Source organism: Pan paniscus, chromosome 10, assembly GCF_029289425.2.
Source record: "Pan paniscus chromosome 10, NHGRI_mPanPan1-v2.0_pri, whole genome shotgun sequence".
NCBI classification, from domain to species: domain Eukaryota; kingdom Metazoa; phylum Chordata; class Mammalia; order Primates; family Hominidae; genus Pan; species Pan paniscus.
Genome location: NC_073259.2, coordinates 132,001,470 through 132,027,666, shown reverse-complemented (window position 1 = coordinate 132,027,666; position 26,197 = coordinate 132,001,470). Strand labels below are relative to the sequence as shown.

Sequence of the window (26,197 nt, the reverse complement as noted above, 5' to 3'; positions counted from 1 at the left end):
GAGCTTGTTATAACTCATTCACAGCTACCACCTGAGTGCTAGTGTGCTATTTTTTTTAGATTCTAAAATTATTACCCTATTTCCACAGGCTTTGTGTTCAACTAAAAGATAATGTTTGTTCTTGATTGCTCAGAAACAATCTCCCATTTTTAAATGGTGAGACCCTTTCCTACCGAAGATATTCCATTTCTTTTTGTCCAAGAAATTGGTCTCAGGAATACGTTGGAATATTGCTTCTGGAATGTTGAGAAATGATGGGGTGAGGTCATGTTCAGATTCATGCTGCTGTGGTGCTTTTTGACGAACGCAGTGTAGTTCTGGTTTAGATCTCCACTCGGTGCCATTATGAAGCGGTAGGAAATGATCTGCAGCACGTATGTAATGCATGAGTTCAGATGTGCAGGAAGAATGGAAGTTAATGAGGCGGGGGCAGGGGATAGTTTGCCATAGGAGTTCTAGACAGAGGGAACAAGGTGTGCAAAGGCCCTGTGTTGGAGGGGTCTGAGCCACGCCAGGGGCTAGAGGACCCGAGTGTTGACAAGCACACCAGCCCCGAGGGGACCCAGGGGGATGCCGCTGGGGAGGGCAGGCTGACCAAGCAGGGCCTCTGGAGCAGTGGGGCTTGGTCCCAAGAAAGTCAGAGAGATGCAACGTGATCAGAAATGTGCTTGACCATGAAAACTTGTGCCAAGGAGGATGTGCACACAGGAGAGACACTAAAGGAAAAGGCATATTTTTAAAAGGGGGAAGATAAGTCTGGCCTTGGTTCCTCCCACGGGTAACATCAGAGCTGTTTTTGGCAGCCAAGTGCTGCTTTTTCGCAGGAATAGCCTATTGCTAACTCGGCCCCCAGAGGACTCCTATCAGCCTGACCTTGCAGGGGAAGAGAGTGAGTCTGCCCCTGGCCCTGGGACCGAGCACCTGCTGGGATCCCAGGGACCAGGACACACATGCTACAGAGTAGAATACCTTGTGCTTTCTTCCTAAGCTAGTCTTGCTGCTTTGTTAAGGCCCCAGAAAGCCCCACCCTCACCCAGCTTCCTAGGAACCTTTGCTGGTATTACGAGCAAGAGTCATTAGTGAGTCTTTTTGCCGTATTGGGTGGTCGGCAGTGCCTTTACAGCTGTGTGATTTTCTAACGTGGACCCTCGAGAGCCAGTGGATCCAGCCTCCTTGGGAGCAGTGCTGTTCTGACGGCCTGGCCCTGTGCTCTGGACTCTGGAGGAACACTGCCTTCCCTTCCGGGCCAAAAGGCTACTTCCGTGGGCTGTGTTTGCATTTCCTCTGCAGTTTCAAAGTATTAGAGACTTGATGTGCACAACTTGGAAAACATCTGAATTTCTGCATGAAATGAAATCTGCCCCAGACGTCAGGATTGTCACCACATCACCTGCGGGCTAGGAGAAGCGGCAAGGCTTAGGTGCATTTATTGGTTTATGTTCTCTCTTTTCATGGGATAGTGTCCTCTTTTCCCCAGAGGCGGGTTGCAAGAGCAAATGATGTAAGTAACGTGAAAGAACACTGTGCTCGGGCAAGTCAGGTGGTCCATGGATAGAATTATGTCGTCATGTTAACATTAATGCCCTGAGAGGAAGGGATAGCACTTTGGAATGAAGATGGAATTCGGCTTGAGCTGTTGATAGGGCCCCTTGTCTTCACGCTGCTGGAGAGCATACTCGGCGAGGCCGGGCCTTCCTCAGACACGTTGACACTAGGAAATGACGGCAGTGCGCTTCCCCATCCAGGAAGCTGTCTTGCCACGTCTTCAGAGCCTATCTCTATAGGATTTGGAATGAAAAGCCTTTTTTGAGTATTAACTTTCTGAACAAGTAGAGTGAACAGTAAATTAATTTACCTAGTGGATTTGCCATAGGAAAAAATGTACGTGTGGCTTAACCTTTGAGCCCTGATCAAGGTAACCTATTCAGCAGGACTTTGACCCTCGAGGTACCCATTTGCATTGCTTCTGCTGGCGTTCTGTGGGGAGAAAAACTAGCAGAGCTGTGCAAAATCACCTGGGTGGGGCTGGCCCTCTGGAAGCCGTGACCAGGCCCTGAAGTGATAGTCAGTGGGAGCCTCATTTTCTGCAGCTGTGGGCAGCATCTCCAAGGAGGGAAGAAGACCAATGTCCTGGCCTTGCCGCCTTTGGTTGAGCAAATAACTGTAAGATTGCGGATGGCTCCCAGCAACGCTTAGGAACAAAATTGGATTTGCCTCAGGATGGACTGCTGTAGTACAAAGAGCACACAATTTGTAGCATATGCCCTTTTGACACAGAAAGTGCAAGCGTTTTGCCAAACGGGCTGGATGAGCTGCCCTCCATTCCTGGCTGACACACAGCTAAGATGGGGTGAGTGCCCTTACTCAGCAGGCGGCGTTATTCATCTGCAGCAGACGCCCTGCCTTTCTCCTTTCATCTGCCACGCTGACCCTTTTAGGGATCTGTCATGAATGCTCCTTCATGTTTCTAAAGCATCTCTGATACTGAATTAAGCCTCTTGGGACTAACTCCATTTCTCCCTCTGAATTATGTGCATCTCCCGGCTGGGTCTCCTCAGCCTAAACAGGATGCCTCGGTGGCTTCAGTCATGTCACAGTACTGGGAGCATGACATCATCACAATGATTACTTCTCTTCAGTAGTGAAGGATCGCAATGGAAAACACCACTGTCTTTTCAGCCGTGAAAACTCTTTTGCCCTCAGAAAGCCAGTGATATTGTTACTCTTTTGAGCTGATGAGAAAATAATTGAGTAATCTGGATGCCATTTGGAGATGTGTTTTGTTTCCCTGGCCCCAAGTGGACCTGCCTTATTCAGGAATATCCTAACAGCTGTAGAATGCCCTGCACAGATGGCGTCTCCATGTCAGGGCCTTTTCAGTCAGCACAGAGTGTGGAAGAAGGGGAGAGCGACAGTCAGTGAAATGCCCCAGGCCAGGAGACCCTTGTCCCCCACTGTGAGGGCTCCGAGTGGCTCACCAGCGCTCACTGTGGAGCTCTGCGCGTTACGTGATCACACTCTCCCTGCTCGCCTGCCGTTTCTTCTCCAGGCTGTCTGCCCATTATAATGGGACGCTTTAAGGACGCTTTTGTATTTCTGCAGTTAACAGAGTGGATTAATGAAACACAGCGTTGTTATAATTCAAAGTTGCTGATTGACCAAGGCAGTTAGAGTATGAATACTTACTAAATCATATTTAAATTTGTTACAAATGAAATGTAATACCACACTATGATAGAGATGGCTGCTGATAACATTTGTACTCCATTCCCCTCTGCCCCCGTGGGAGAGCGTAGAAGAAAATACTGACATCTACATATAGGCACATCCCATTTTGTGCCATCATGGCGGGTGAGGTGGTCATGTCATTTCGGGATGTTTTAGTATATCCCGTTTTCTTTGAGCAAGGTGTGCCTGTAAAGGAAGTGTGTCCCGAATTGGTGGGTTCTTGGTCTCACTGACTTCAAGAATGAAGCCGCGGACCCTCGCTGTGAGTGTTACAGCTCTTCAGGTGGCGCATCTGGAGTTTGTTCCTTCTGATGTTTGGATGTGTTCGGAGTTTCTTCCTTCTGGTGGGTTCGCGGTCTCACTGGCTCAGGAGTGAAGCTGCAGACCTTCGCGGTGAGTGTTACAGCTCATAAAAGCAGCGTGGACACAGAGTGAGCAGTAGCAAGATTTATTGCAAAGAGCGAAAGAACAAAGCTTCCACAGTGTGGAAGGGGACCCGAGCGGGTTACCGCTGCTGCCTCGGGCAGCCTGCTTTTATTCTCTTATCTGGCCCCACCCACATCCTGCTAATTGGTAGAGCCCAGTGGCCTGTTTTGACAGGGCACTGATTGGTGTGTTTACAATCCCTGAGCTAGACACAAAGGTTCACCACCTCCCCATCAGATTAGTTAGATACAGAGTATCCACACAAAGGTTCTCCAAGGCCCCACCAGAGCAGCTAGATACAGAGTGTCGATTGGTGCATTCACAAACCCTGAGCTAGACACAGGGTGCTGATTGGTGTGTTTACAAACCTTGAGCTAGATACAGAGTGCCGATTGGTGTATTTACAATCCCTGAGCTAGACATAAAGGTTCTCCACGTCCCCACCAGACTCAGGAGCCCGGCTGGCTTCACCCAGTGGATCCCACACCGGGGCTGCAGGTGGAGCTGCCTGCCAGTCCCGCGCCGTACGTTCGCACTCCTCAGCCCTTGGGTGGTCGATGGGATTGGGCACCATGGAGCAGGGAGCGGCACTGGTCGGGGAGGCTCGGGCGGCACAGGAGCCCATGGAGGGGGTGGGAGGTTCAGGCATGGCGGGCTGCAGGTCCTGAGCCCTGCCCTGCGGGAAGGCAGCTAAGGCCTGGTGAGAAATTGAGTGCAGCGCCGGTGGGCTGGCACTGCTAGGGGACCCAGTACACCCTCTGCAGCTGCTGGCCTGGGTGCTAAGCCTCTCATTGCCCGGGGCTGGCAGGGCTGGCAGGGCCGGCCCGCTGGCTGCTCCGAGTGCGGGGCCCGCCAAGCCCATGCCCACCCAGAACTCCAGCTGGCCTGCAGGCACCGCCGCACGCAGCCCCGGTTCCGCTTGCGCCTCTCCCTCCACACCTCCCTGCAAGCTGAGGGAGTGGGCTCCGGCCTTGGCCAGCCCAGAAAGGGGCTCCCACAGTGCAGCGGTGGGCTGAAGGGCTCCTCAAGTGCCGCCAAAGTGGGAGCCCAGGCAGAGGAGGTGCTGAGAGCAAGCGAGGGCTGTGAGGACTGCCAGCAGGCTGTCACTTCTCAGAAGCACCTAAATAGGAAGCCCATGGAAACAAAAGCTTTTCAACCCTGAAGCCCTTACATTCCTCTGGCACCACAGCTGCACTCAACAGACTGGCACCAGGCCCATTCGTGGGCCTCCAGGGTGCCAGGCACTGTGCTAGGGCTTAGGGTGCAGCAGTGAACAATCTGGAGTCTGTGCTAGGAGGCGGGAAACAGACCCACACTTACAGACCCTCACAGAGACACAAAGACTAGAACTGGGGACAGGGTGGTAATGCACCCGAGTCTGGGGGCCAGGGCTTCCGGGAGGAAGTAAACTTGTACTGAGACCTAAAGGATAAGTAGACAGTGGAGACCCAGGAGAGGTGGGTGGGAGAGAGGCCTAAGAAGAGTGTTCTGGGCAGAGGAGGAGCCATGAGAGGGCACCAGGGTGGGAGAAGCACAGCCCAGCAGGGCACCTGGAGGAAAGCTCGTGCCACCTGGAGCCCTGGGGGTAGGAGAAGGGCCAGCGAGGGTGGTGGGGCCAGTTGCAGGGCCGGGCAGACCAGTCTGATTCTCAGAGCCGTGGGAACCATTGGAGGTTTTTAAGTAGTCTCAATTTAAAAACAAGATCACTCTGCTGCCACGTGGAGAGCAGAATGGAGCAGGTAGGAGAGGACAGAGGGAGGCTTTCTGGCAGGGATTCGGGTGAGGGTGAGGACGGCCTCAGCAGCGGAGATGGGGAGAGTTGAACGGATCTGAGAGCTGCTTTCAAAGCAGGATGCCAGCAAGATCATCATGGACTGGAAATGGATGGCGGGGGATGCCAGCAAGATCATCATGGACTGGAAATGGATGGCGGGGGATGCCAGCGTCAAGGCCACCCCCAGGTTGTGCAGCTGGGGACAGTGCTTGTGAGGGGTAGGACACTAGGCCTAGGGCAGCTCTCCTGTCATCCAAGACCCACTAAATTCTGGATCACATTTAAATGGTTCTTTCTCTTTGACAGCAAGCCACTAACATATGGGCTCTGCTTCTTACATCAGCCAACAGAATCCTGGATTTGAGTCTGTCCTTTGAAAGCACCTCTGCTAGAGTTCCCACTTCCAAACCCCTTTCAGCTCTTCGGGATTCAGCCTCCAGGTGAGGTGCTGGAATTGATGCCAGAGTGAACGACTCCGGATTGCTGAGTGGAAGGAAAACGTAGGCACCGCTACTGACAGCTCTCAGGTGCTCCTGGGATTTTCCTTCCTTTGACGCTGAGGCTGTTCCGCTTTCAAGCGTTCTGCTTTGTGAGGGAAGGGCAAGGTCAGAAGGTGCTCACCCTTTCCACAGCAAGCACGCGGCACACGTGTGCCACACGCTGAACCTGCCTTGGTCGTAGCTGGCTCCTTTGTTAAGGTCAGCGCCCCCCAAGACCACGTGCTGTGCAGACAGTGTTGGGATCTCGGGAACTGTGGGGTTCCACTTAGAAACTAGTGTCTGGCCCAGCAGCCTACACAGGAGAGTTTGCGGTTACAGCACAGAGACGGTTTCGGGGACAGAAACATCCTTTCTCACTCTGCCGGAATGCTGCTCACGGCTCCACTGAGGAAAGCCCTGCTTGATGGAAACTCAACTCTGCCATCATCTGCAGCCCAGTGCGACGGCAGTCAAAGGCCAGGGAGAGCTATGCTTTGTTTTATAGAAACATGCCTAGAAATGGTCGCCTTAAGTTATTTAACCCACTCCCTATTGTCGGGTTTTGAGTTTGTTTCTAGTCTTTTCCAACTGCAAACTGCACTGTAGTGACCATTCTCACAGCTACCTCTTTTCACACAAAAGTAATAATTTCCCTTTGGTAGATTTCTAAAAATAAATTGCTAGTTCAGAGAGATGACCAATTCCAAGGCTTCTGATCAGCTCTGCCCAATCACTGCCCGTGGTGAGGTGCCCCCCGAGACTGTACTTGCCGTGTCCTGGGGCCACTGCCCTCTCCTGCCAGTTTTTGTCCCCAACTGAAAGGGCCTCTTGTTTCTCTTTTTCCTGGTCCTTTTTAGGATGTATCATTGTTCACTCCCCTTCGTGAGCTCCGTCGTGTTTTATTTCCTTCTCTGCGTTCTCAGGTTGCCCTTGGAGTGGAGTCTGTGGCTTTCCACCGGAGCAGCGCCCAGGAAGTGTTTTCGTGTGATGAAAGTGTATGTCTGAAGTTCGTTATGAACTCGTCCTAGCTCCAGAGCTAGTGTGCATGCATGTCACTGGTCGTACAGATAATTGATGAGCAATTGGTGTCGTCTGAAGCAGTGACAGCCTGGGTGTGTCAGTGTCTCCAAAACGGTTCCACTGTGGCATCCTACAAATGGGCTGCGTCCTGGGAGCCATTGAGAAGTTGTACCTCCTTTACGGAGGGTTCTCTGGAATAGCAAACTAGGGAAAATGCATTCTGAGTTTCTGTATTTACAATAATAATTTATAAGCAAATAACTCACATTTCATCCTCAGTATTTTTCAGTGCTGTACAAGCGTCTTGAATTACTCTGGTAGCTTTTCCAGAAAGACTCATGACTTCACCACATTTCTCGAGTTACGATGAAGGTAGAGTCTGGGGCCCTGAGTGAGCATCAGATGCTGGAAGCTGGGGCTGGGAGGGGCCAAGCATTGGGGACAGACTCCAGACACCTGCACCACCCCCTGGCCCCATGAGATACGTTCTCAGACCTTCCCAAGAAGGATCTGTGGCTCCTCTCAGTGCTGTGAAGTGCAGGGGGCTTCCCTCTGGAATTCAGCCCATCTCTCCCTCCTACTTTGGCTGGCTCCAGATGCCATTTAGAGGAAATGTTTGGCCCATTTCCCAGGTGCCAGCTTTTCCCATGAGGAAGCTGTCAGTGCTTCCTGGTCAGGGAAATCTTTTGGGCGTGATTTGGTCAGTCAGTCTGTTGGGGTGAGGTGGTGCGTGGAGAGGACAGGATTTGGAACCAGGGGTCCCTGGATTAGAATCCCTGCTCCATACCTCACTGGCTGTGTGACCCCAGGCTCGTGAATCTGCCTCTCTTGATCTGTTTCCTCATGAGTAAAGGGAAGTGACTTTGTACTCTGGAGTGGGCCTCACTCATTCATGTGCCAGGCATCGTGCTAGGTGCTAGGGCACACCCCAAGGCGTTCGGGAAGCAGAGGCTGCCGTCCCTGGCCTGGGGCCTCCCTACAGTGATGGGAATGTAGCCCTGGTGCCCCCACACCCTGCCCTTCAGGCACCGTGGTTTCCTTCTGCTCTCTCCTGGGAGGTGCACACCCCTCTGCACCCAGAGCCAAGGAGGGCAGGCAGCCCTGGGACCCTCTTCAGGCACCGCAGCCAGGGTCTGTGTTACCCACAGGTCCTCTGGATGTCAGCATGGCAGCCACAAACCTGGAGAACCAGCTGCACAGCGCACAGAAGAACCTCCTGTTCCTTCAGCGGGAGCATGCCAGCACGCTCAAGGGGCTGCACTCCGAGATCAGGCGGCTGCAGCAGCACTGCACAGGTACATCGGGGAGCAGGCCCGGGCAGGCAGGGGGCAGCTATGGGGCACGGCAGAGCCCAGCGTCAGAATGTGCTAGGCCTGCCCTGCCCCCAGCTCCCATCATCGTTGCAGGAGTCCATTTGCATGCCTTATATCATCCTCATTGCATAATCAAGATGCACTAAGCATAAAGCTGCAAAGCCTTTTCTTGGCATACTGAGGACTTAAGAGATTAAAATACAATGGTTAGAATCTCCAATGTGTTTTGGAACTGATAACCAAGATATAGCCTGTGTGATACATAGAGCCAGCTGCTGGATTGTTTGTTTTGGATGGTTGGGATATGCTGTGGGGGAATGGGGAAGGGAGTTTGGGGGAACAGAGGGTGCCCTCTGACCCCAGGGAGCACAGTGGCCGCAGATATTTTCTGCTGCTCTCATGCTCACCTCTCCTGCTGCCAAACCCTGCTCTGTCTGGGTAGGACTCGCTGGCTAATCGTGGGAATCGGTTTTGCATTTTCAAAGCTGATGAAGATTTTGAAATGTACAGTAAAAGAATTAATGTGTTAACATTTCCCTTTTAGATTTAACATATGAGCTGACAGTCAAAAGTTCGGAACAGACAGGTAAGAACTCCTCCCCAGAAGTAAATGACAGGAGGTTTCCCTTTGTGGTACGTGTTGGTGCCGTTTTCACTAGTCACACACTTAGGAGAAAATGCTCTTGCTGGGAAGAGTTATGCGTGTGGCCTGAGCTCTCTAAGGGAAGATGAGAAGGATGTTTGGATCCCTCCGTGTTGCAAGTGGTTATTAGTGGGCAGGGGGATGAGTGATTTTGTTTTCTTTTGAATGACACATATATTTGGAATGCCTATTATATGTTTTTCTGATTTTCCTACAATGAACATGTGTTCCTTGTGTAATCAGGACATAAAAATAGACGTGAGTTAAACCCAAAAGGAGGAGTAACAGCAGCAGCAGCATTGGGCAGAACCGCCCCCGCTCCTCCGTGTCGCTGCCACCTAGCATGGGCCTGGCACAGAGCAGCAGCTCGCTAAATGCTGGCGGGCGAGTGGTCACATTACTAGACAGCTCCCTGAGGATCTGGGGCTTTCTCTGGACTACAGCCCCAGAACCCTCCCCAAACCAGAATCCTCCAGGACCTCAGGAAACCCCAAAGGGCAGCTGCCTGCTGGCCGCCAGAGAAGAGACAGAAACCCAGGCCTTCCCAGGGCCCTCTGTGCCTGCTGCAAAGAGCCTGCTCCCTAAAACAGGGTGGGGGTTTGGAAAGTGCTGAATCCATGTTTGTGCAGAGACACCTGTTGGAAACGGGTTTATCACGTCAGGAAGGCAATGGATGGCTCAGCAAGGCTAGTTTACTTTCTGCAGAAAGGGTGCAACTCGCCAGCAGTCTCACCACGAGAGCACACTCAAACAAAGGAGACGAGGACATTTATAATCTTCATAACCTGATGCAGTTGCCCTATGACTGTGTCCAGTTTCCATTGACTGGAATGGGACCTCACATTCTAAGCTTGACCCGATTGGCTAACAGCTTGAAACTTTCCTAAATAGGCAAAAGGGAAAGAGGACAAAGAAAAGAGGAAGCTAGTCATGAGAGGGTCAGGAGAGTTTCCAAATAAGGAAGAGCATGCACTGTGGTCCAGGGCTCACTCAGCCCTGTGCAGGCGTGCCGGGGCAAGGCGGAGCAGCTACACTGGAACATATATAGAGACATACATAAAGCAAGGAAATGACAAGCTCTTTATGGTTTCAAGAAACTTTGAAGAACTTCTCCATTCCCCACAATGCCTTTTTCTAAACAGGCCTCACAATGGTAGTTACTATTCATGAGAGTGTCCAGTTCCTTGTAAAAGACACAGACCATTTCCACCAAGCCTTAGCGGATTACCGAGCACTGATTTTTTTCCATTTGCATTGCTCATATTACAGCCTCCTGAGTGCGCCACCCAGGAGCCCAGACATCTTTTTGTCTGCGTGTGGTAGGGAAGGTGCCGTGGGCTTCTTGGGGTGGTGGAATGGGAGGCTGTCCTCAGAAGTCTCCCTGTGGAGGAACACCAGGGACCTCCCCCGAAGCCCTGGGACTGGGAGCTGGGCCTGTGGGAATGCAGAGGAACAGGATTTCAACCTGACACTGGGGACCTCCAGCGTCCACACCTGCCAGCACTGAAGCCTTGGGAAAGGAGCTACCCGTGTCATGGAAGCCAGGGCGTCCTCGCTCCCTGTCCTCTCCTGGCCCAGGCTAATCTGAAGCAGCATAGTTTTGCCCTGTGGCCTCTCCAGTCAGGGTTCTCAACCCGAGGTCCCAAGGCCACCTGCCCGCCCACCCACCCACCTGATGTAGTACTCCCAGCAGCAGCAGGGTCTCACAGCAAGGGCTGTGTCTTAGGGGAGGCAGTTTCAAAAGCCTCTCAGGTGGTTCCAGTCGGGGCGTCTCCCCTCCCAGTGGTGAAAATCATTGTTTTACATTAGTGCACCCAAAACTGCCCAATTCCAAGCAGTTTCGGGACCCAGGGTACAGCATAGACTCTTGGCTTCCCTCCCCTGGGGGCTGTGACCCCAGAAGTCTGGGCGGGCCCAGGGAGTGCGCAGGTTTAGAAGCGTTGCAGTGCCCTGACGCTCGGGCAGGCTCAGCAGTGCAGCGTTTGGAGACCAGCAGCAGTTGCTGCTGTCAGCTCAGTGTGCACCAAGCTTTCATGGGAAGACTGAAATTTCCAGAAAGGGGGTACATACAGATGAGGAGGTGGAGTCGAGCTTTCTATAAAGAGCAAGAAATTGGCAAAACAGGAGGTGCTGATTCCCGGGAAGGACAGTCACCGAAGCAGCTCTCCAGAGCTGGGGATGGAGGAGCAGTCGCACCAGCTCCTTCCCACAGGACGGCCCACTCAAGTCGGGGCCGGTAAACATCAGCCCGGAGCCAAGGCTGCACCCTGGAGGAGGAGGCAGCACAGCTAGATGACTCTCAAGGAAGGATGATAAGGAGGATGTCTATCCAGGAGGAGCTTCTCTCAGGATGCTGTGGCCAAAAGAACCAGAGTGATGCTTAATGAGCCCCAGATTTGGGCCTCTGCTCTGACTCGGAGGGGCTGTGTGGCCTTGGGCAGGTTCTTTGACATCTCTGAACCTGCATCTTCATCTCACAGGTGCCCCACAAATCCAAGTCCCCAGTCCGACCACCAGGGCCCTCTGCCTTTGTGGGCTACCCCTCACAGGACATGAGCAAAGCCCGGGGACAGCCTTGTTCCTGAATGTTCCAAATGTCCATCAGCCTTTTGCAGCACTGCCTGGGGGAAGAAAAATCCCAGGATGCTCACAGCAGGCCAGGGATGTGGTTGAAGGTCTGAGGTTGCAGCCCTTCCTCGGAAGGAGCCCAAGGCCCACTGTCCACCCGAGTGTGGGCTGAAAGCAAAGGCCCTGCGACCGGCATGGGTTGTTGTCCCACAGGCCCTGGGGGAAGGACAGCGGGTACCAGGCCCAATGCCGTGCCCAGGTCAGCATTTCAGGTTGCATGGGTTCAGCCCAGGTGGCTGGGCTCCTGGGTCTTACAGTGTCTACAGAGTCGTGTGTGTGTCTCTGTCCCTGTCTCTACCTCTGAAACTGTGTTTTAGGATCTATTTTCCTTTTGGCAAAAGAAGAAACCTCATGAAAGGTAGTACTGCATGCATCCTTTTTAGGGAGGTCATTTGCTGACATTATACCTGCACATACACACACAGACACATGGTTTTTAAAACTAGAAACTTGCAATGGTTCAACTTAAAATTTTTCAACTGCATGGGGCAATACCCATTCAGTACACTCCTCGACTTACCACGGATATGTCCAGATAAACCCATGGTAAGCTGAAAATATCGAAAACACACTTTTGACTTACGGTATTTTCAACTTACATTGGATTTTTCGGGACATGACCCCATGCTAAGTCGAGGAGCGCCCATCACCTGCAGCGAGCTTGTAACATGCAAGTGTCCTGCACAAGACCAGTCCAATCAGCTGTGGGCCCTCAAAAGCTCAGAGTCTGGCGGCGGGACATGCTGCAGAGCTGCTGCTAGCTCAGGCAGGTGGGAAAATTCAAAGCGAGACAGACAGAAGCCCGGGAAAGACGTCCAGTGGCGTCCAGTGCCTAGGCAGGCCCTGGGTGGTGGAGTTGGTACAGGGAAACTGGGTGTGCAGGTCTGGAGTTAGGTCAAGGACAGAGGGTACAATAGAGACAGAACAAGAGGTGGTGGCTTGGGGAGAGTGATGGAAGCTTTGATTCATGTGGGAGCAGATAACATTCAGGACAGATTGAGGAACTGGAAGGCATCTGGCAGTTTGGGTTTTATTAGGCAGTGAGGAACCATTTTGAACAGAGGACAAGAATATTTAGGGGGTGACCAAGCTTCCTAAATACAGGATGGGCTGAAACGAAGACCAGAGAGGAGGTGGGACCAAGGCCGGCTGGAGGAGCAGGGAGGGGACAGTACTGAGCAGCCAGCAGAAAGGCACAGTCAGGGAGGGGAGGCCAGGGATGGCGACTGCATCCAGTTTCCCTGGGAGAGTCAAGATGTGGGAAGCAGAGCAGCTATCTGGACTTGAGGGTGTGTCTGACGGACACTCACTTGGAGAAGTGGTGCTCAGGAGACACTGAATCGGGAGCTGATGCTCAAGTTGAATTCCAGACCAGCAAGGAAGAGTCTAGAAAGAACTTCCCAGGGGCCAGGCAAGGAGGATGGCCAGCCAGCCAGCGTTAGGAGGAGTAGGATGGTGACCCAGGGTTTAGAGCCAAGGGTGCTATGTGAGGTGACCAGGGACTGCAGGTCACCAGAAGAGCAGGAGAAGGAGGCGGCTGGTGTTTGCTGAAGGACTGGGTGAGGGCAGGCACCCAGGGACAGCAAAAGGAGGCAGAGGCCCGAAGTGTTAGGGCAGGGGCAGGGAGGGACCAAGGGTAAGAGCCACAGAGGCGAGACAGCTCACTCTCTGAGCAGGAAGTGGGAAAGAGTCAGTGTGTGTGTGTGTGTGTGTGAGAGACGGGGGTAGGGGGTGAGAGAGGCGGCCAGCGGCAGAGCAAAGGTGACAGCCCCACATCTCTTCTCCTCTAAACATCAGAATTTTACTTCAATAGACATGGATAATTCTTTTTACATTTGAGTTTCAAAACAGTACTTTGAATGTAGCAGGCATTTCATAAATGCCATCTGAGCAGACAGAGGGATTTGCGGCCAGTTTCATCCTAAGTGTTTGCTGAGGTCTGATACTCTGCAATTGCCTGTTTTAACTTCAGCATCTTTAAGGTTCAGAGACATTCTTTTATGCAGTAAGCCAGAGAACTAAGAGCCGGAAAGGGCCTCTGAGATGCCCTGATCTCCCCACCTCGGGGAGGGGAGGGGTCTTTCCAGAGCCCCCACAGCCCTGCCTTCTGCATGGCCCCCACAGCCTAGACAGGGCCCCCCGCCAGACAGGTCCGCCTGCCCCATAGGCCTCACCACTCGGCCTCAGTCTAATGAGTTCATCACCTGCTTCCTCGGCTTATTCTTGTAGGAGACGGGACTTCTAGAAGCAGTGAATTAAAGAAAAGATGTGAAGAGCTGGAAGCCCAACTGAAAGTGAAAGAGAACGAAAATGCTGAGTTGTTGAAAGAACTGGAGCAGAAAAACGCGATGATCACAGTGCTGGAGAACACCATCAAGGAGCGGGAGAAGAAGTACCTGGAGGAGCTGAAGGCCAAGAGTCACAAGCTGACCCTGCTGTCTAGCGAGCTGGAGCAGCGGGCCAGCACCATCGCCTACCTGACCTCCCAGCTGCACGCCGCCAAGAAGAAGCTCATGAGCTCCAGCGGGACCTCAGATGCCAGCCCGTCAGGGAGCCCCGTGCTGGCCAGCTACAAGCCAGCGCCCCCCAAAGACAAGCTACCCGAAACGCCTCGCCGCCGCATGAAAAAGAGCCTCTCAGCCCCCTTGCACCCGGAATTTGAAGAGGTCTACAGATTCGGGGCAGAGAGCAGGAAACTCCTTTTGCGGGAACCAGTGGATGCTATGCCCGACCCCACCCCATTTCTGCTGGCTAGGGAGTCCGCCGAGGTCCACCTCATCAAAGAGAGGCCCCTCGTCATCCCCCCCATCGCCTCCGACCGAAGCGGCGAGCAGCACAGCCCGGCCCGCGAAAAGCCGCACAAGGCCCACGTCGGGGTGGCGCATCGGATCCACCACGCCACCCCGCCGCAGGCCCAGCCCGAGGTGAAGACCCTGGCGGTCGACCAGGTGAACGGAGGCAAGGTGGTGAGGAAGCACTCAGGGACGGACAGAACTGTGTGAAGCCCGCCGTGCCCCACCCCGCGCTGTCCATGCACTGTGAGCACCACTGGGAAATCTCAGCCACACCTTTTCTGTTTAATCCCATGCATGCCAAACAAACACTTTTCACACCTACCGACCCATTCTCCTTCTGCTTCTCTTGCCCTCTTCTTCACACCAAAATATGATCGTGTCCCTGCTGCAGAATATGTATTTCCTAATTGCTGTGGCCAAACGCCTGTGTGCCGAATCGCTTGCTTCTGATCCCGCTCCGTGTAACCTAAGTGCGCTGCAGGCAAAGCCCAGGCCACGGCTGCGTCACTACTGATGTTCACGATGCCACACAGTCACACACCTAATTCATTCTCAAGTCGGAGCAACACATACCAACCTTGACCTTATCCTCAAGCTCCAGGGCAGCCTGGCCGAGCAGCCCCTGCTCCCTCCTGGAGACCCTTGTCACCTCCCGAGCTCCTCCTGGAGACCCCTGTCACCTCCTGACCAACCTTTCCCAGGGCGGCACCGATCACCGAGCAGCCGTGCGTGTATCTCAAGGAACTAAATAAGATGACGCTACTCCTCATAGCACCACAACCTGAATGTGTGTTCATATTTTTTTGTTAGTTTTATCCAAAATGTTTAAGATCCCAACAAACTTTATTTTCTAAACCTGCCTTCCTTCTGTTTTGTGTCTTTTATTAAACACCTGAAGGAGGGCTAGGAGACTGCAGGAGGGAGAGCAATCACAGGTCCCAGAAGCGACTCCGGCCTCCTCCCGGCCCAGAGCTAGTCCTTAGAATGTGCTGCGCTCCTGAGCTTCTGTGGGAAGCTGCTTTTGCCTCTGATGGCCCCTGCCCACTGTGCTGCCCGTGCTAGCCCCTCTCCTCCCTCGTGGAGTGAAGCCACCCGTCACCTCCAGGTGGCCAGCCAGGGCTCCAGGCCAGCCTCATGGTGCACAGAGGGAAGGGGTGCCCAGTGACCACTGGTCCTGGAGGTTCTGTGTCCTTACCTGACCCCACACAGACCCAGGCAGGCTGGGGGTAGAAGCTCCTGCAGGAACTAAACACTAAGCTCAACAACTTCACAGTCGCCATAGCAGGTCAGAGCCAAGGAAGCTAGGGCCAGAGAGTTCTGGAAGGGGGAGAAGTGGCTCCAGGTGACTGGCCACTTCTGCTCTGTGCCCGACATCATCAGCCCTTCTTGCCAAAAAGGAGCATCTGCTGAAACAGACCTGGATCGTCGAAAACACACCTTTGGAAATTACATTAGGATTCTCACTTGTGCCAATGCTATGTATGCCAGGCATTTTTGCCTAATCAAGTGTTTTCTCTGAGAAGGAAAAGAAAACTCCACACATCTTAAAATACTCTCCAATGTTTACTTTTTGATTATATAAATTCCTTTTAAAAAGTAGTATTAAAAACAAAACCATTCAGGTTAATTTGTATGGAAAGAGATTTAAGTGGCTGATTTCAAATGAAAAATCAGTGTCAGTCCCCCTCCTGCCTCTTGAGAGGCCCCAAGAAATGACAGCAGACCCGATCACTCTTCCTGACAACCCCAGGCTCCGAATTCATTAAGCAGTTTTCTTCACCCAAAGGTTAATCAGAATTCAGGGTGAGGCATACTCCTTGCAGCACCCAGTGAGAAATGTGCCTCGTGGTAAAGAGATCAGCTTCAAAAACCAAGCCGACTCCCATGGCGTTCCTTCTCATGGAGGTGGTGTAGACAGGGGTCCGGAAAGTATTCTGCGAGGGAAAGGCAGGTGAGATGCCCCCACGGAGAGAGGGTGCAGGGGGATGAAGGCAGAGGTGCAGTGTAAGTCTTGACAGGCAGGGGCCCCTGTGCAAGACTGCACCTGAGAACACGCACGAGGCTGGGGCTGCTCAGGGCCACCCTCCGCCAGCTTCACGGGGACCTGGCTTCACACTGACACACTGGTTAAAAGTGGGTCCTGGCCCAGGCAGAGCAGAAGACATCTGCTGTCCACACCAGAGGGAACCACTTTATGACTCAGGCAATGTCTGTAGCATTTTGCAAGAAGGGAGGGAGTCTCCCCTTGGTTAGTCTAGACCACAGGATCACAGCTTGAGCCTGACACCTCTGGAAGGATCGGCATCCACACACACATGCAGCTGCGCCTTTCCCAGGAAGCAGCTATCCGTAGCTTTTATCACGGCTCCAAGACTCTCCCCAGCCCATAAAGCTTAGGCACCCCTGTTTTAAAAAGTAGGACTGTTGGAAACCACCTCAGCCATAACTACAGTCAGAAGAGGAAGGGCCCTGGTGTCAGAGAGGAGGGGCTGGGACCTTCACCTGCAGCTTGAGGCGATGGGCTTCAATGGGGATGATCTTCAGGATCGGCAGGTCCACAACCAGCACCTTGGGTTTGCTCTTGGTAAGACATCCTTTTTCTATATCCCAGTCAGCACCTTCCAGGTACAGTCCTGAGACAAAGCATCCTAGGGACACAAGGCAGAGACTGGATACAACTGGAACATGCACAGCCTGCCACGGAGTGGCTCTATCAGGCGCACACACAGCGACACACAGGCCACTGGCTGGCCTCCTCCCCAGCGCGTTGGGGACAGCCCAGGCCCTTCTCCAGCATTTCTGTCCTGCCCACCTTCCCTCTGTGGAGGAGCAGCCCAGACAGGACCCTGTGGCCCTCGCCATGGCCCAGAGAAATGGGTGTGGGGCGGTGGCCTCTCCCCCAGGAATGAGGCATCAAGGCCCACGGACTTAGACCACCCTGGGCCCCCAGGCTAGAAAGACGCATGGTCCCAGAGTCAGAATGGGCACCATGGCAACCCCAGCTACCCTGTGAGCCGAAGTGGCTGGGGAGCAGGAAGTCGAAGCCTCACAGAGAAAGTGGTCTCCGGGGAGGAGGACCCAGCAGACGTGCAAAGAGAGGAACACACTCCTGCGGCCCCAGAGAGAGTGGTGGCCCGGACACCTGCCACCTCCCCTGCCACTGAGACCTGGAGAGTCCCTGCATCTTTACCATAAGTCCCCAGTCCTTAAGCCATCTCAAAAGAGCTTTTGTTCCTTGCAGTTAAAAGAACTCTAAGACAGCATGGCCCCGGGGAAACAGCAGTTTCCAGCTCTCACTTGCACAGTCAGTAACCAATGTCTAAGGGACCTGAAGTTCTGGCATAATCAAAGATTTCCAACCAAGTTAGTCCATGCTGCTCTGTGGCTCCCATGCCCCTGGCCCCGTCAGGGGTTACAGGAAAGCCACCTGATGGTTTTTGCAAGAGCTAATTCTGACCTAGGAGCCCATTGCCATCAGCTAGCAGAGTGAACATGGTTCAGGTCTCCCCTGCCATAGACCCCAGGTCTCAACGGAGAAAGTGGAAGAGAAACTTCCGTATCCACCCTCAGAGGTGTTAAGACATGGGCAGTGCAGAGACACAGGAAATATTTGCAGCAGGCTGGCTTTCAAACATGGCCTGGCCCATTTAGGCCCACGCTATGCCTGTCCCTTTGAGTTGGAGGTGGATCAGGGAGAGAAATCCTAAGTGAGAGGCTGTGGATCCCTAACGAGCTGACGGTACCTTGTCCCGCCCGCTCATTCACTTCATCTGCATCCTGGAATTTGGTCACTTGTGTGAACAAGGTGGAGCGGTCCAGTGGCCAGCCGTTCTTCCGGCAGGTGGCCTGCACCAGCGCCGTGAGGTAGGACTCAGGGATGTGCAGCCCAGAGAGCCACATCACGCTGGGCTCGCTCTCGGTCACCTGGAGAGAAGAGAGGGCAAGTGCTGGAAGCCTGGGGCTGCCATCCAATGCCAGGTCAAAGCTGGCCTGGAAGTTTAGTTTATGATAAAAGACGTATTTCACCTAAGTGGCAAAAGATGGCGTTGGCACAACTGGCCGCCTGTCTGAGAAAAACAATCTGGACTGCCACATTCCAGGTAGATCAAAGATTTAGATATAAAAATAAATAAAACCACAAAAGTACTGGGCCACATCTCCAATGAATGCTTTCATATCGTGGAGTAGGAAATACAAAGCCCAGGATAAAAAAGAAAAGCCTTGTAGGTTTGACTATGGAAAAATGTAAAGCTTTTCTGTGGAAAAAATACCGTAAGCAAAGTCAAGACTTATGACAAGCTTGGAGAAATATCTGCAACACTGGCAGACCAAGGGCTAATTTCTTTGATTTGCAAAGAGCTCTTAAACATCAGTGAGAAAGATGGAGACCTCACTAAAAATGAAATCCAGATACAAAAGGACAATTCACAGAAAAACACAAAATGTCTGTAAAGCATGCGAAATACGCTCAGACTCACCATAATTAAAGACATGCAAAACAATGAGATATTATTTTCACCTATCAGGGAGACAGTGATCCAAAATGTTAAGAACGCAGCATTGCAGCGGAGTGAGGAAAGAAGCACTCTCGTAGACTGTGGTTTCAGCCTTTCCAAGAACCATCCAACAAGAGCTATCAAAATTTAAAATGCACACGCTCTTTGATCCAACTCTTCCACTGTCAGAATTTACCCATGGAATATACCCCTATGCATATTCATATACATGTGCACCAGAATGTTATTTGTATTAGCAAAAAAAAAAAAAAAATGGTAACCGCCAAAATGTAGGCAGTTACCATATTTTTAGGATACAGAAGGAGGAGAAAGGATATGAAACATTTGTACAATGGCATACTCTAAAAAAGAACGAGCTAGCTGTGTACTAATATGGAACAAGTGCCAAGATATACACTTAGATAAAATAATCGCGTATGTAAGAGTATGCTTCAAAGTCTTCAAAAGAAAAGGAAAAACAAAAGATACAGATAGGCTTGTAAGAATCTCAGACCATTTCCAGAGCACCCAATAAACTTTAACAGAGGTTACTGCTGGGCAATGGAAAGAGGGGATTGGGAGGTGGTTTGAGGAGTCTAGGCTGACACCTGAATCGGCAGAGAGGAGGCGGTGACGTGCCACTTACCCACAACATGTACTGGCTGAACCGCCGCAGGAAGTAGACCATCCAGTTTCCAAGGGACTTTAAGGTGTCAGGAGCAAGCCTTCTCCAGATATTAGGGATATGCCCGATAAAAAGAGACCTGGCCACATCATCTAACTCATTGCTCATTCCAACTTCTCCAGCCAAGGCCTATTTAGAATCAAGAGCAATCGGGCAGGACTCTGTCAGAACCCCAGGTGCCACGTATCTAGGCAGTAATCTGCACGAGAGACAGGCTCACCCTTTGAAGTTCAGCCAGAGACTTGGTCATCCGGACCACAAGCTTGTTGAAGCGTTCCAGCTCCTGCAGGAGCACCACCGAAGTGGGGGAGAGTCCTGTTCCGAGGCGCTTCCTCACCTGGTCCAAGTCAAAGACTTTGGGCATCTTGTTTTCTATTTCTTTGGCCACTTGGCCAATATAATCATCGCGGCTGATACCACTGCTGGATTCCCCTAAAACCAGGACACTTTTCAGAGAAAGCAAGGCATCTACATGCAGAACCAGAGCCTCCTGAGCCTTCCAGTTCTGGGAAAGGCATCAGCAACGTGGGAGGGCTACAAGAAGCAATCGTAAAACCCCAATCAAACTAATGAAGTCCTCCTGAGTAGAGTTTACCTGTCTGAGGCTGCAGCTCCAGCAGGTGAGCCCACATGTCTCGAGCCGCCTGCGTGTAATAGCCAATCTCAGCGTTGGGGTGGAGACCAAACACTTCTGGCGTGTTGGCAAGCGGGAGGGCCTCGATGGCTTCTGCAATCAGAACAACGGAGGTGGCACTGTCCAGCCACCTGTGCTTTCTCAGGGCCCACAGCCTCAAAGTCTCCAGACATGCAAGACTAATTTCCACTGTTTAGAGGGTGACTTTTTTTTTTTTTTTGAGACAGGGTCTTAGTCACCCAGGCTGAAGTGCACTGACATGGTCATTGATCACTACAGCCTCGACCTCCTGGGCTCAAGCTCTTCTCCCATCTCAGCCTCCCAAGTAGCTGGTACTACAGGTATTCACCACCACACTCAGCTAATATTTTTGTTTTTTGTTTTTGTTGTGATTTTTCGTTTATTTTTTGTAGAGATGGGATCTTGCATGGTTGCCCAGGCTGGTCTTGAACTTCTGGGCTCAAGCGATCTGCCCTTCTTGGCCTTCCAAAGAAGGGATTACAGGTGCGAGCCACCATGACCGGCCAATGACATGTTTTTAATGCAAAAATTCTACACTACCACACCCAGTCCAGCCGTATGTTCATCTTTTACGAAAATGGCTCAGTGAGCTTTACTGTGGCCATTCTGCCCTTCCAGGTGGAACCTGATTTATTTACCATCATTCCAGGATGGGAAATCTGAACTCTATCAGTCAGCTCTGCAGCCAGGAAGCGTCTGCCGAGCCACCTAACAGGCTTAACAGACCACACCTGACCAGCCGAGGAGCCCCCACCAGGAGAGGAGCCGGTTGAAATGTATGGTCTCCCTTAGAAAAAGCCTTGAAAACATCTTTTCATGTCTGAGAAATCTCACCAACAAATTTCTCCTTTTCATCACCAACAGGGATTTTGTAGTCCACTTCCTTGTTCCGGAAGAAGTGGAATGGCTGGAAAGTATCAAAAATGAAGTCCCCCAGGTACTCATCCATGTAGATGGTCAGGATGCGGCGATCAAAGCTGTCGATGGCCCGTCCTCCATACATGACCTGAAATTAGAGGGCCTGAGAGCCAGCCAGGAGCTCAGAACCTACTGTGTGCACCCTGGGGGCCCGGGGCCAGAGGCTCGCCCAGGGTCAAGAGACTCCAGCAGCCTGGCTGCTGCAAGGCTCGAACCTGTTGACTTGCATAACCTTTCGGGCCACTGTTCACACAATTGATCTGTGGCTTTGCTGGCTTCCCAAGGGATAGGGCCCAAAGCAGTAAGAAACCCTCAGGAAGTGTTGGGAGCTCCTGTGCAGCAGGCAAAGTCCGCCAAACACATCAAACAAACAGCTGAAGAAGCCAGCAGCTGCTTCTGTCTTTGGAATTGATGTCACTGCCTGAGCCGTGTGCAGACCACCGGGGATGCTTCCTGTGAGCTCTGTATACAGCAACAGCTGAGGCAAGGGGCTAGAGGATGCCTCGCCTGGATCCCCAGCCATGGATCCAGCTCAGGGAACCTCCGTGTGAACAGAGCTCACTTAGGACAAAGAACAACCAGGTGAGAGCAGAGAGAATGTCACAGAAACCCAAGGGGAACACAGGGGCAGAAGAGGCTGGTTCTGAGGGCTCAGGAAAATAGGGGCACGAGGCCACAGCTCTGTAGCCCCAGAGGCACCTGCGGAAGGATCCCCGGTCACCCCTACCTCTCCAATTAGGTACTTGAGGCTGCCCCACGGGATCCTTGGGTCCCGTTGCTGGAAGGCTTTCGTTAAGTATGTGTTCAGAATTTCCATGCAGACCTTGAAAGAAGAGAACACGCTCAGTTATACTGAAACCCACCAAGCTGTTCACATTCTGATACTTTTCTGAAAAGGCTGCTGGGAACGGTGCAACCCTGCTGTGGTTGAACCCGGAGGAAAGTCGGGAGGAAGTGGGCCGCCTAAGGAAGCCATTTCCAAGGAGAAGCAGCCGCTGTCACCTGGAAGTCAGACTCATTGAAATCATAGTACACGTTCCAGCCAATCTTCCCAAACTTCCTTCTCTCCTGCACCACAGCATGAAAGAACGCCAGCACGTAGACCAGCGGCTTGAAGGCAGGGTGCGGGCACTGGTCCAGCATTTCGTGAGAGATCTTGAAGTAAGTTGCCCTCATGTTCAGTTTCAGCCCATTGGGTGGCTCGGTGACAACCTTCAGAAGAGAAGAAAACACACAGTGATGGAGACCGCAGGCCCACAAGCTTGGAAGAGTGTGCACAATGCAGGCACTGCGCTTTCCTTCCTCTCTACGGAGCCATCTGTCTGAGACCTCCAATAGCTAAAGTCTCTTGTCCAGGGCCCAGGCTGAGAAGTTAAAGGACTAGATGTTCTGGCTCTCAGGGTCAAGGGTCAAGAGTCTTTGACCTTCCTCTGAACCATGAGTTCCTTTACTGTATATAAAATGAAAGTAAAGTCTTCCCTCCACCTCCCCAGAGAGAGAGAGAGACAGAGAATGACAAAACCTTTCCAAAAGAATTTCCTGGAGAATAAATTAAATGGGGCATGTAAACCACCTGAAACTCCTGCAGTCAGCACTAGCGAACTGCAGGCTGTGGGGGGGGGCGCCGTGAAGTTTATGAAAAGTAGCGTAGATGTTGTTAGGGACACATGCAGAATTGGTAGAGATAGGCCTGGGAGTCACAAACACCCAACCCAGGACAGCGGCTCCCTCTAAATAGAGGTGGGATTGAGAAGGGTTTCAACCGCAAGGTTTCACCTGCAGCCTAAGGTTTATTTCTACACAGACACAAGCAGGCCCCGGCCCCAGAGCAGCATGCAGGTGTTCTGAGAAGCTGCGTGCTGGCATGTTGATGTCCATCCTGAAGCCAGACCTTTAGGGACTTCTGCAGAATCCCAATGGGGAAGCCCTTGGTGGGGTCCGTGGTGAGCCACAGGCGGAAGTCTGGGTGGGGCTTGGTGATCCTCTCCAGGGACTTCTCCAGATCTTTCAGCCACTTGACCAGGAGGTGGCAGTTCTGCAGCATCAGCCATTGCCCCCGAGCCACCGCCGTCTCCAGCAGCTGCAGGGCCACCTGCGCCGGGGGAGAGGGAAGAGGAGAGGGGTTGGCATCCAAACCCAACCCCGTGCTCTCCAGAGACCCACTCCACACCCACAGAAGGGCGATGGCAGCTCCAGCAGAAGCCAAAAGCAAGCCGAGGATCCAGGAGCTACAGGCGGAGCCTTCAAATAAACCATCTTTGAGAAACCCCATGGGCCCCGTGGGTGCACTGAGCTGGTCACACCCAGCCTGGAAGATGGGTGAGCATTTTGCACTCATCGGCCTCCCTGGCCCTGGAAGTCCCAGCTCCTCCCACACAGTCGCTCCTGTCCCCTGAGGACTCCTGAGCAGGGCTGCAAGAGACCAGCTAAAGCCCACCAGGAAGTCGGGACTGTCCTGGCCACTCTAAGATCTTCAGGGCCCTAGGCCTGGAAAACAATCACCATGTCCCCTCCCAAATGTAATTCAAAGCACAAACAAGCTAAACACACAAATCAAGCCTTGCTTTCTGAAATGGCTTAAAACACATGAGTGCTGACGTTTCAATAGCTTATTTCAGTGTTATGGTTGAGAGAGCTGGCCCGCCTTGCTGGTGCCCAGGGCTTGCCTCCTGGGCCATCCAGCATGGGTATTGCCATCCTCATCTCACCCAGGGGCTTTCAGCAGTAGAGGGGCTTACCCAAAGCCTCACAGTTCATAGCGAAGCCAGGACTGGCAGTCAGCTCCCTCTGACCCCAACACGCCCGCCTGCAACCATCACACTTACTGATGCACAGACTTTTCCTGCAAGCTTTGTCCCACATTGTACTGAACTTGTGTAGCAAGTTCTAGCAGGGAGCACTGTGATGCAGAGAGGCAAGACCTCAGCAAAGAAAGCTCACTGGCTCAGAAGGGTAGGAGGATTTGCACCACAGTTCTGTCCTGAATGGTCCTGGGCTCAGCCTCTCTCCACCCACTCCCTTGGCCATGCAATTGGGGCCATAATAATCCTGATCCACAATGAGGCTGTTCAGGCACTAAGGAAGGTAAGGACTGTGTGTGAAAGGGCTTTGAAAACAGCACAGCCTGAGCATCGTGGCTCATGCCTGTGATCCCAACGCTTTGGGAGGCCGAAGTGGGAGGATCGCTTGAGCCCAGGAGTTCAAGACCAGCCAGGGCAACATGGTGACGTGTTTGTATTTTTCTCTACAGAAAATACCAAAAAAATTAGCCAGGCATGGTGACGCATGCCTGTAGTCTCAGCTGCTACTGGGGAGGCTGAGGCAGGACGCTTACTTCACAATCAGGAGGTTGAGGCTGCAGTGAGCTATGATCGCACCACTGCACTCCAGCCTGGGTGACAGAGCGAGACCCTGTCTCAAAAAGAAAAGGAAAAAAAAAGAAAACAGCACAGCACCATGATCACAACACGAGGTTGTGAAATCATAACTATTATTGTCATCTTCCCAGTGTTTCATTACTGCTTCTTAGCTCGGAAATGCATCCAACTTATTTGTGGCGTGGCACTCTCAGCTTAAATCCAGGTTAGCTCCTTCTTAGCAGACACCAGGGACCTCCCCTAAACACAGAGCTTGTTCCTTTCAGCCACAAATTACCTTTTCTTGACCTTGACCCATTGCAAGGAATTTGAGGCGATTTCCTCCAAAACCACTTCGCTCTGCTAATTTCATAAGATCAGTGGCAGGGTCGGAGCCAGGACTCAGGATAAACACAACGGGCGAATGTGGAGTGCTCTGCTCAAAAACAGCTTCAAAGCTGATCATTGGGGGCTGCACATACCTGGTGAAAGAAACACAGTCAGAAAACTCTCCCGCGAGGACAGCTCCAGACCAGGGGCTGGTCTGTCTGATCAGCGCTGCCTCCTCCGGTGTCCAGAACCTTCTGACCACTCCTCTGGGATAGCTCGTTGCAGTCTTCCCTGTTTTAGATTCTAGTTTCTATGCACGTCTCCCACCCTGATGGGGAACTCCTGAGTGGCAGGGACTTCTCTGTACCCCCTCACACTCGATTCAGTTGGTTTGTGCTGAGCTGGGCACCTCAGCTTGCCCTCCAGGTGGGCCTGCCCATGGCACAAAACCCTGAGGTTCCACAGGCGTGTCCTGAATGGTCCACATCTTGAGTTTTGAGTTTTGTGTTTTGTGTGTGGGTTTTTTCTTTTTCTTTTTTTTTTTTTTTAATTGAAAGATATAATCTCACTCTGTTGCCCAGGCTGGAGTACAGTGGTACTATCACAGCTCACTGCAGCCTCAAACTCTTGGGCTCAAGCAATCCTCCCACCTCAGCTTCCTTAGCAGCTTGACTACAGGTGTGCGCCACCACGCCTGGCTAATTTTTTTTTGTTTTTTATTTTTTAGAGGCAGTATCTCACTATGTTGCCCAGGCTGGGTCTCGAACTCCTGGCCTCAAGCGATCCTCCCACATCAGCTTCCTGAAGTGCTGGGATTACAGGTGTGAGCCACCGCACCGGACCCAGATGTGCGTTTTAAAATTCATTGCAAACACAAAGATACTGGGATATTTCAGGAAAAAATCTGAAGTCCTAGCTTCTTTCAGAGTCAGAGGATCCAGCCACTGTGGGTTCCCAATGGCACCTGGTATCAGTCAGCAGGAGCTAAGGGCAGCTGCCCAGGGACCAGGACCCCACCCAGCCTCCTCACTCACTGCCATGGCCTGCTGGCTACAAGGGCACATCTGAGCTGCAGCCCCATGCGCTCCGCCTGGCTTCGTACCCCATGCTACAGCTACATTGTCCAGTGCGATGGCCGTGAGGCACAGCACTTAAAATGTGGCTAGCCCCAATTGAGATGTGCTGTAAGTGTGAATTCACACAGGATTTTGTAGACTTAATACCAAAAAAAAGCATGTAAAATGTCTCAATCATGTTCATATTGATTATACATTCAAATGATAATTTTAATATATTCATTTAAATAAAATGTTATTACAATTAATTGCGCCCATTTCTTTTCTAATGTAGCTACTAGAACTTTCAAAACTGCATATGTGGCTCACATTGAATTTCTTATGACTAGCGCTATTCTAGAATATTGAAGAATTCTAGAATATTGGCTATCGAAT

General features: G+C 52.1%; 2 protein-coding genes and 1 long non-coding RNA gene across 9 annotated transcripts in view; 2 read left to right on the top strand and 1 right to left on the bottom strand.

The window, feature by feature from the left end:
* CCDC92 (coiled-coil domain containing 92) overlaps positions 1-15,166 on the top strand; it is a 36,487-nt gene extending 21,321 nt beyond the window's left edge. For 3 of the 7 annotated variants that reach the window (XM_034934768.3, XM_024931070.3, XM_057299559.1), the window contains exons 2-5: positions 7,207-7,299; positions 8,076-8,222; positions 8,785-8,826; positions 13,741-15,166. In XM_034934768.3, coding sequence (XP_034790659.1) covers positions 7,266-7,299; positions 8,076-8,222; positions 8,785-8,826; positions 13,741-14,513 — 996 coding nt within the window. In that variant the 5' untranslated portion in view covers positions 7,207-7,265 and the 3' untranslated portion in view covers positions 14,514-15,166. Of the gene's footprint in view, positions 1-6,764; positions 6,903-7,206; positions 7,300-8,075; positions 8,223-8,784; positions 8,827-13,740 lie in introns of all 7 variants that reach the window. The other 4 variants (XM_055096331.2, XM_063593759.1, XM_034934770.3 and 1 more) reach the window with 4 other exon arrangements.
* A 690-nt stretch (positions 15,167-15,856) lies between these two features.
* The window catches only part of DNAH10 (dynein axonemal heavy chain 10), a 174,562-nt gene continuing 164,221 nt past the window's right edge, over positions 15,857-26,197 (bottom strand). The window contains exons 69-79 of the mRNA XM_008964478.4: positions 24,715-24,898; positions 22,952-23,152; positions 22,063-22,272; positions 21,788-21,883; positions 20,977-21,148; positions 20,083-20,214; positions 19,708-19,919; positions 19,449-19,616; positions 18,050-18,230; positions 16,809-16,954; positions 15,857-16,240 (exon numbers count right to left, since the gene is read on the bottom strand). Coding sequence (XP_008962726.2) covers positions 16,094-16,240; positions 16,809-16,954; positions 18,050-18,230; positions 19,449-19,616; positions 19,708-19,919; positions 20,083-20,214; positions 20,977-21,148; positions 21,788-21,883; positions 22,063-22,272; positions 22,952-23,152; positions 24,715-24,898 — 1,849 coding nt within the window. The 3' untranslated portion in view covers positions 15,857-16,093. The remainder of the gene's footprint in view (positions 16,241-16,808; positions 16,955-18,049; positions 18,231-19,448; positions 19,617-19,707; positions 19,920-20,082; positions 20,215-20,976; positions 21,149-21,787; positions 21,884-22,062; positions 22,273-22,951; positions 23,153-24,714; positions 24,899-26,197) is intronic.
* On the top strand, positions 23,146-26,070 carry LOC117975233 (uncharacterized). Its single transcript, XR_004665487.3, has 2 exons — positions 23,146-23,379; positions 25,474-26,070. It is a non-coding gene; the product is annotated as an uncharacterized LOC117975233 (long non-coding RNA).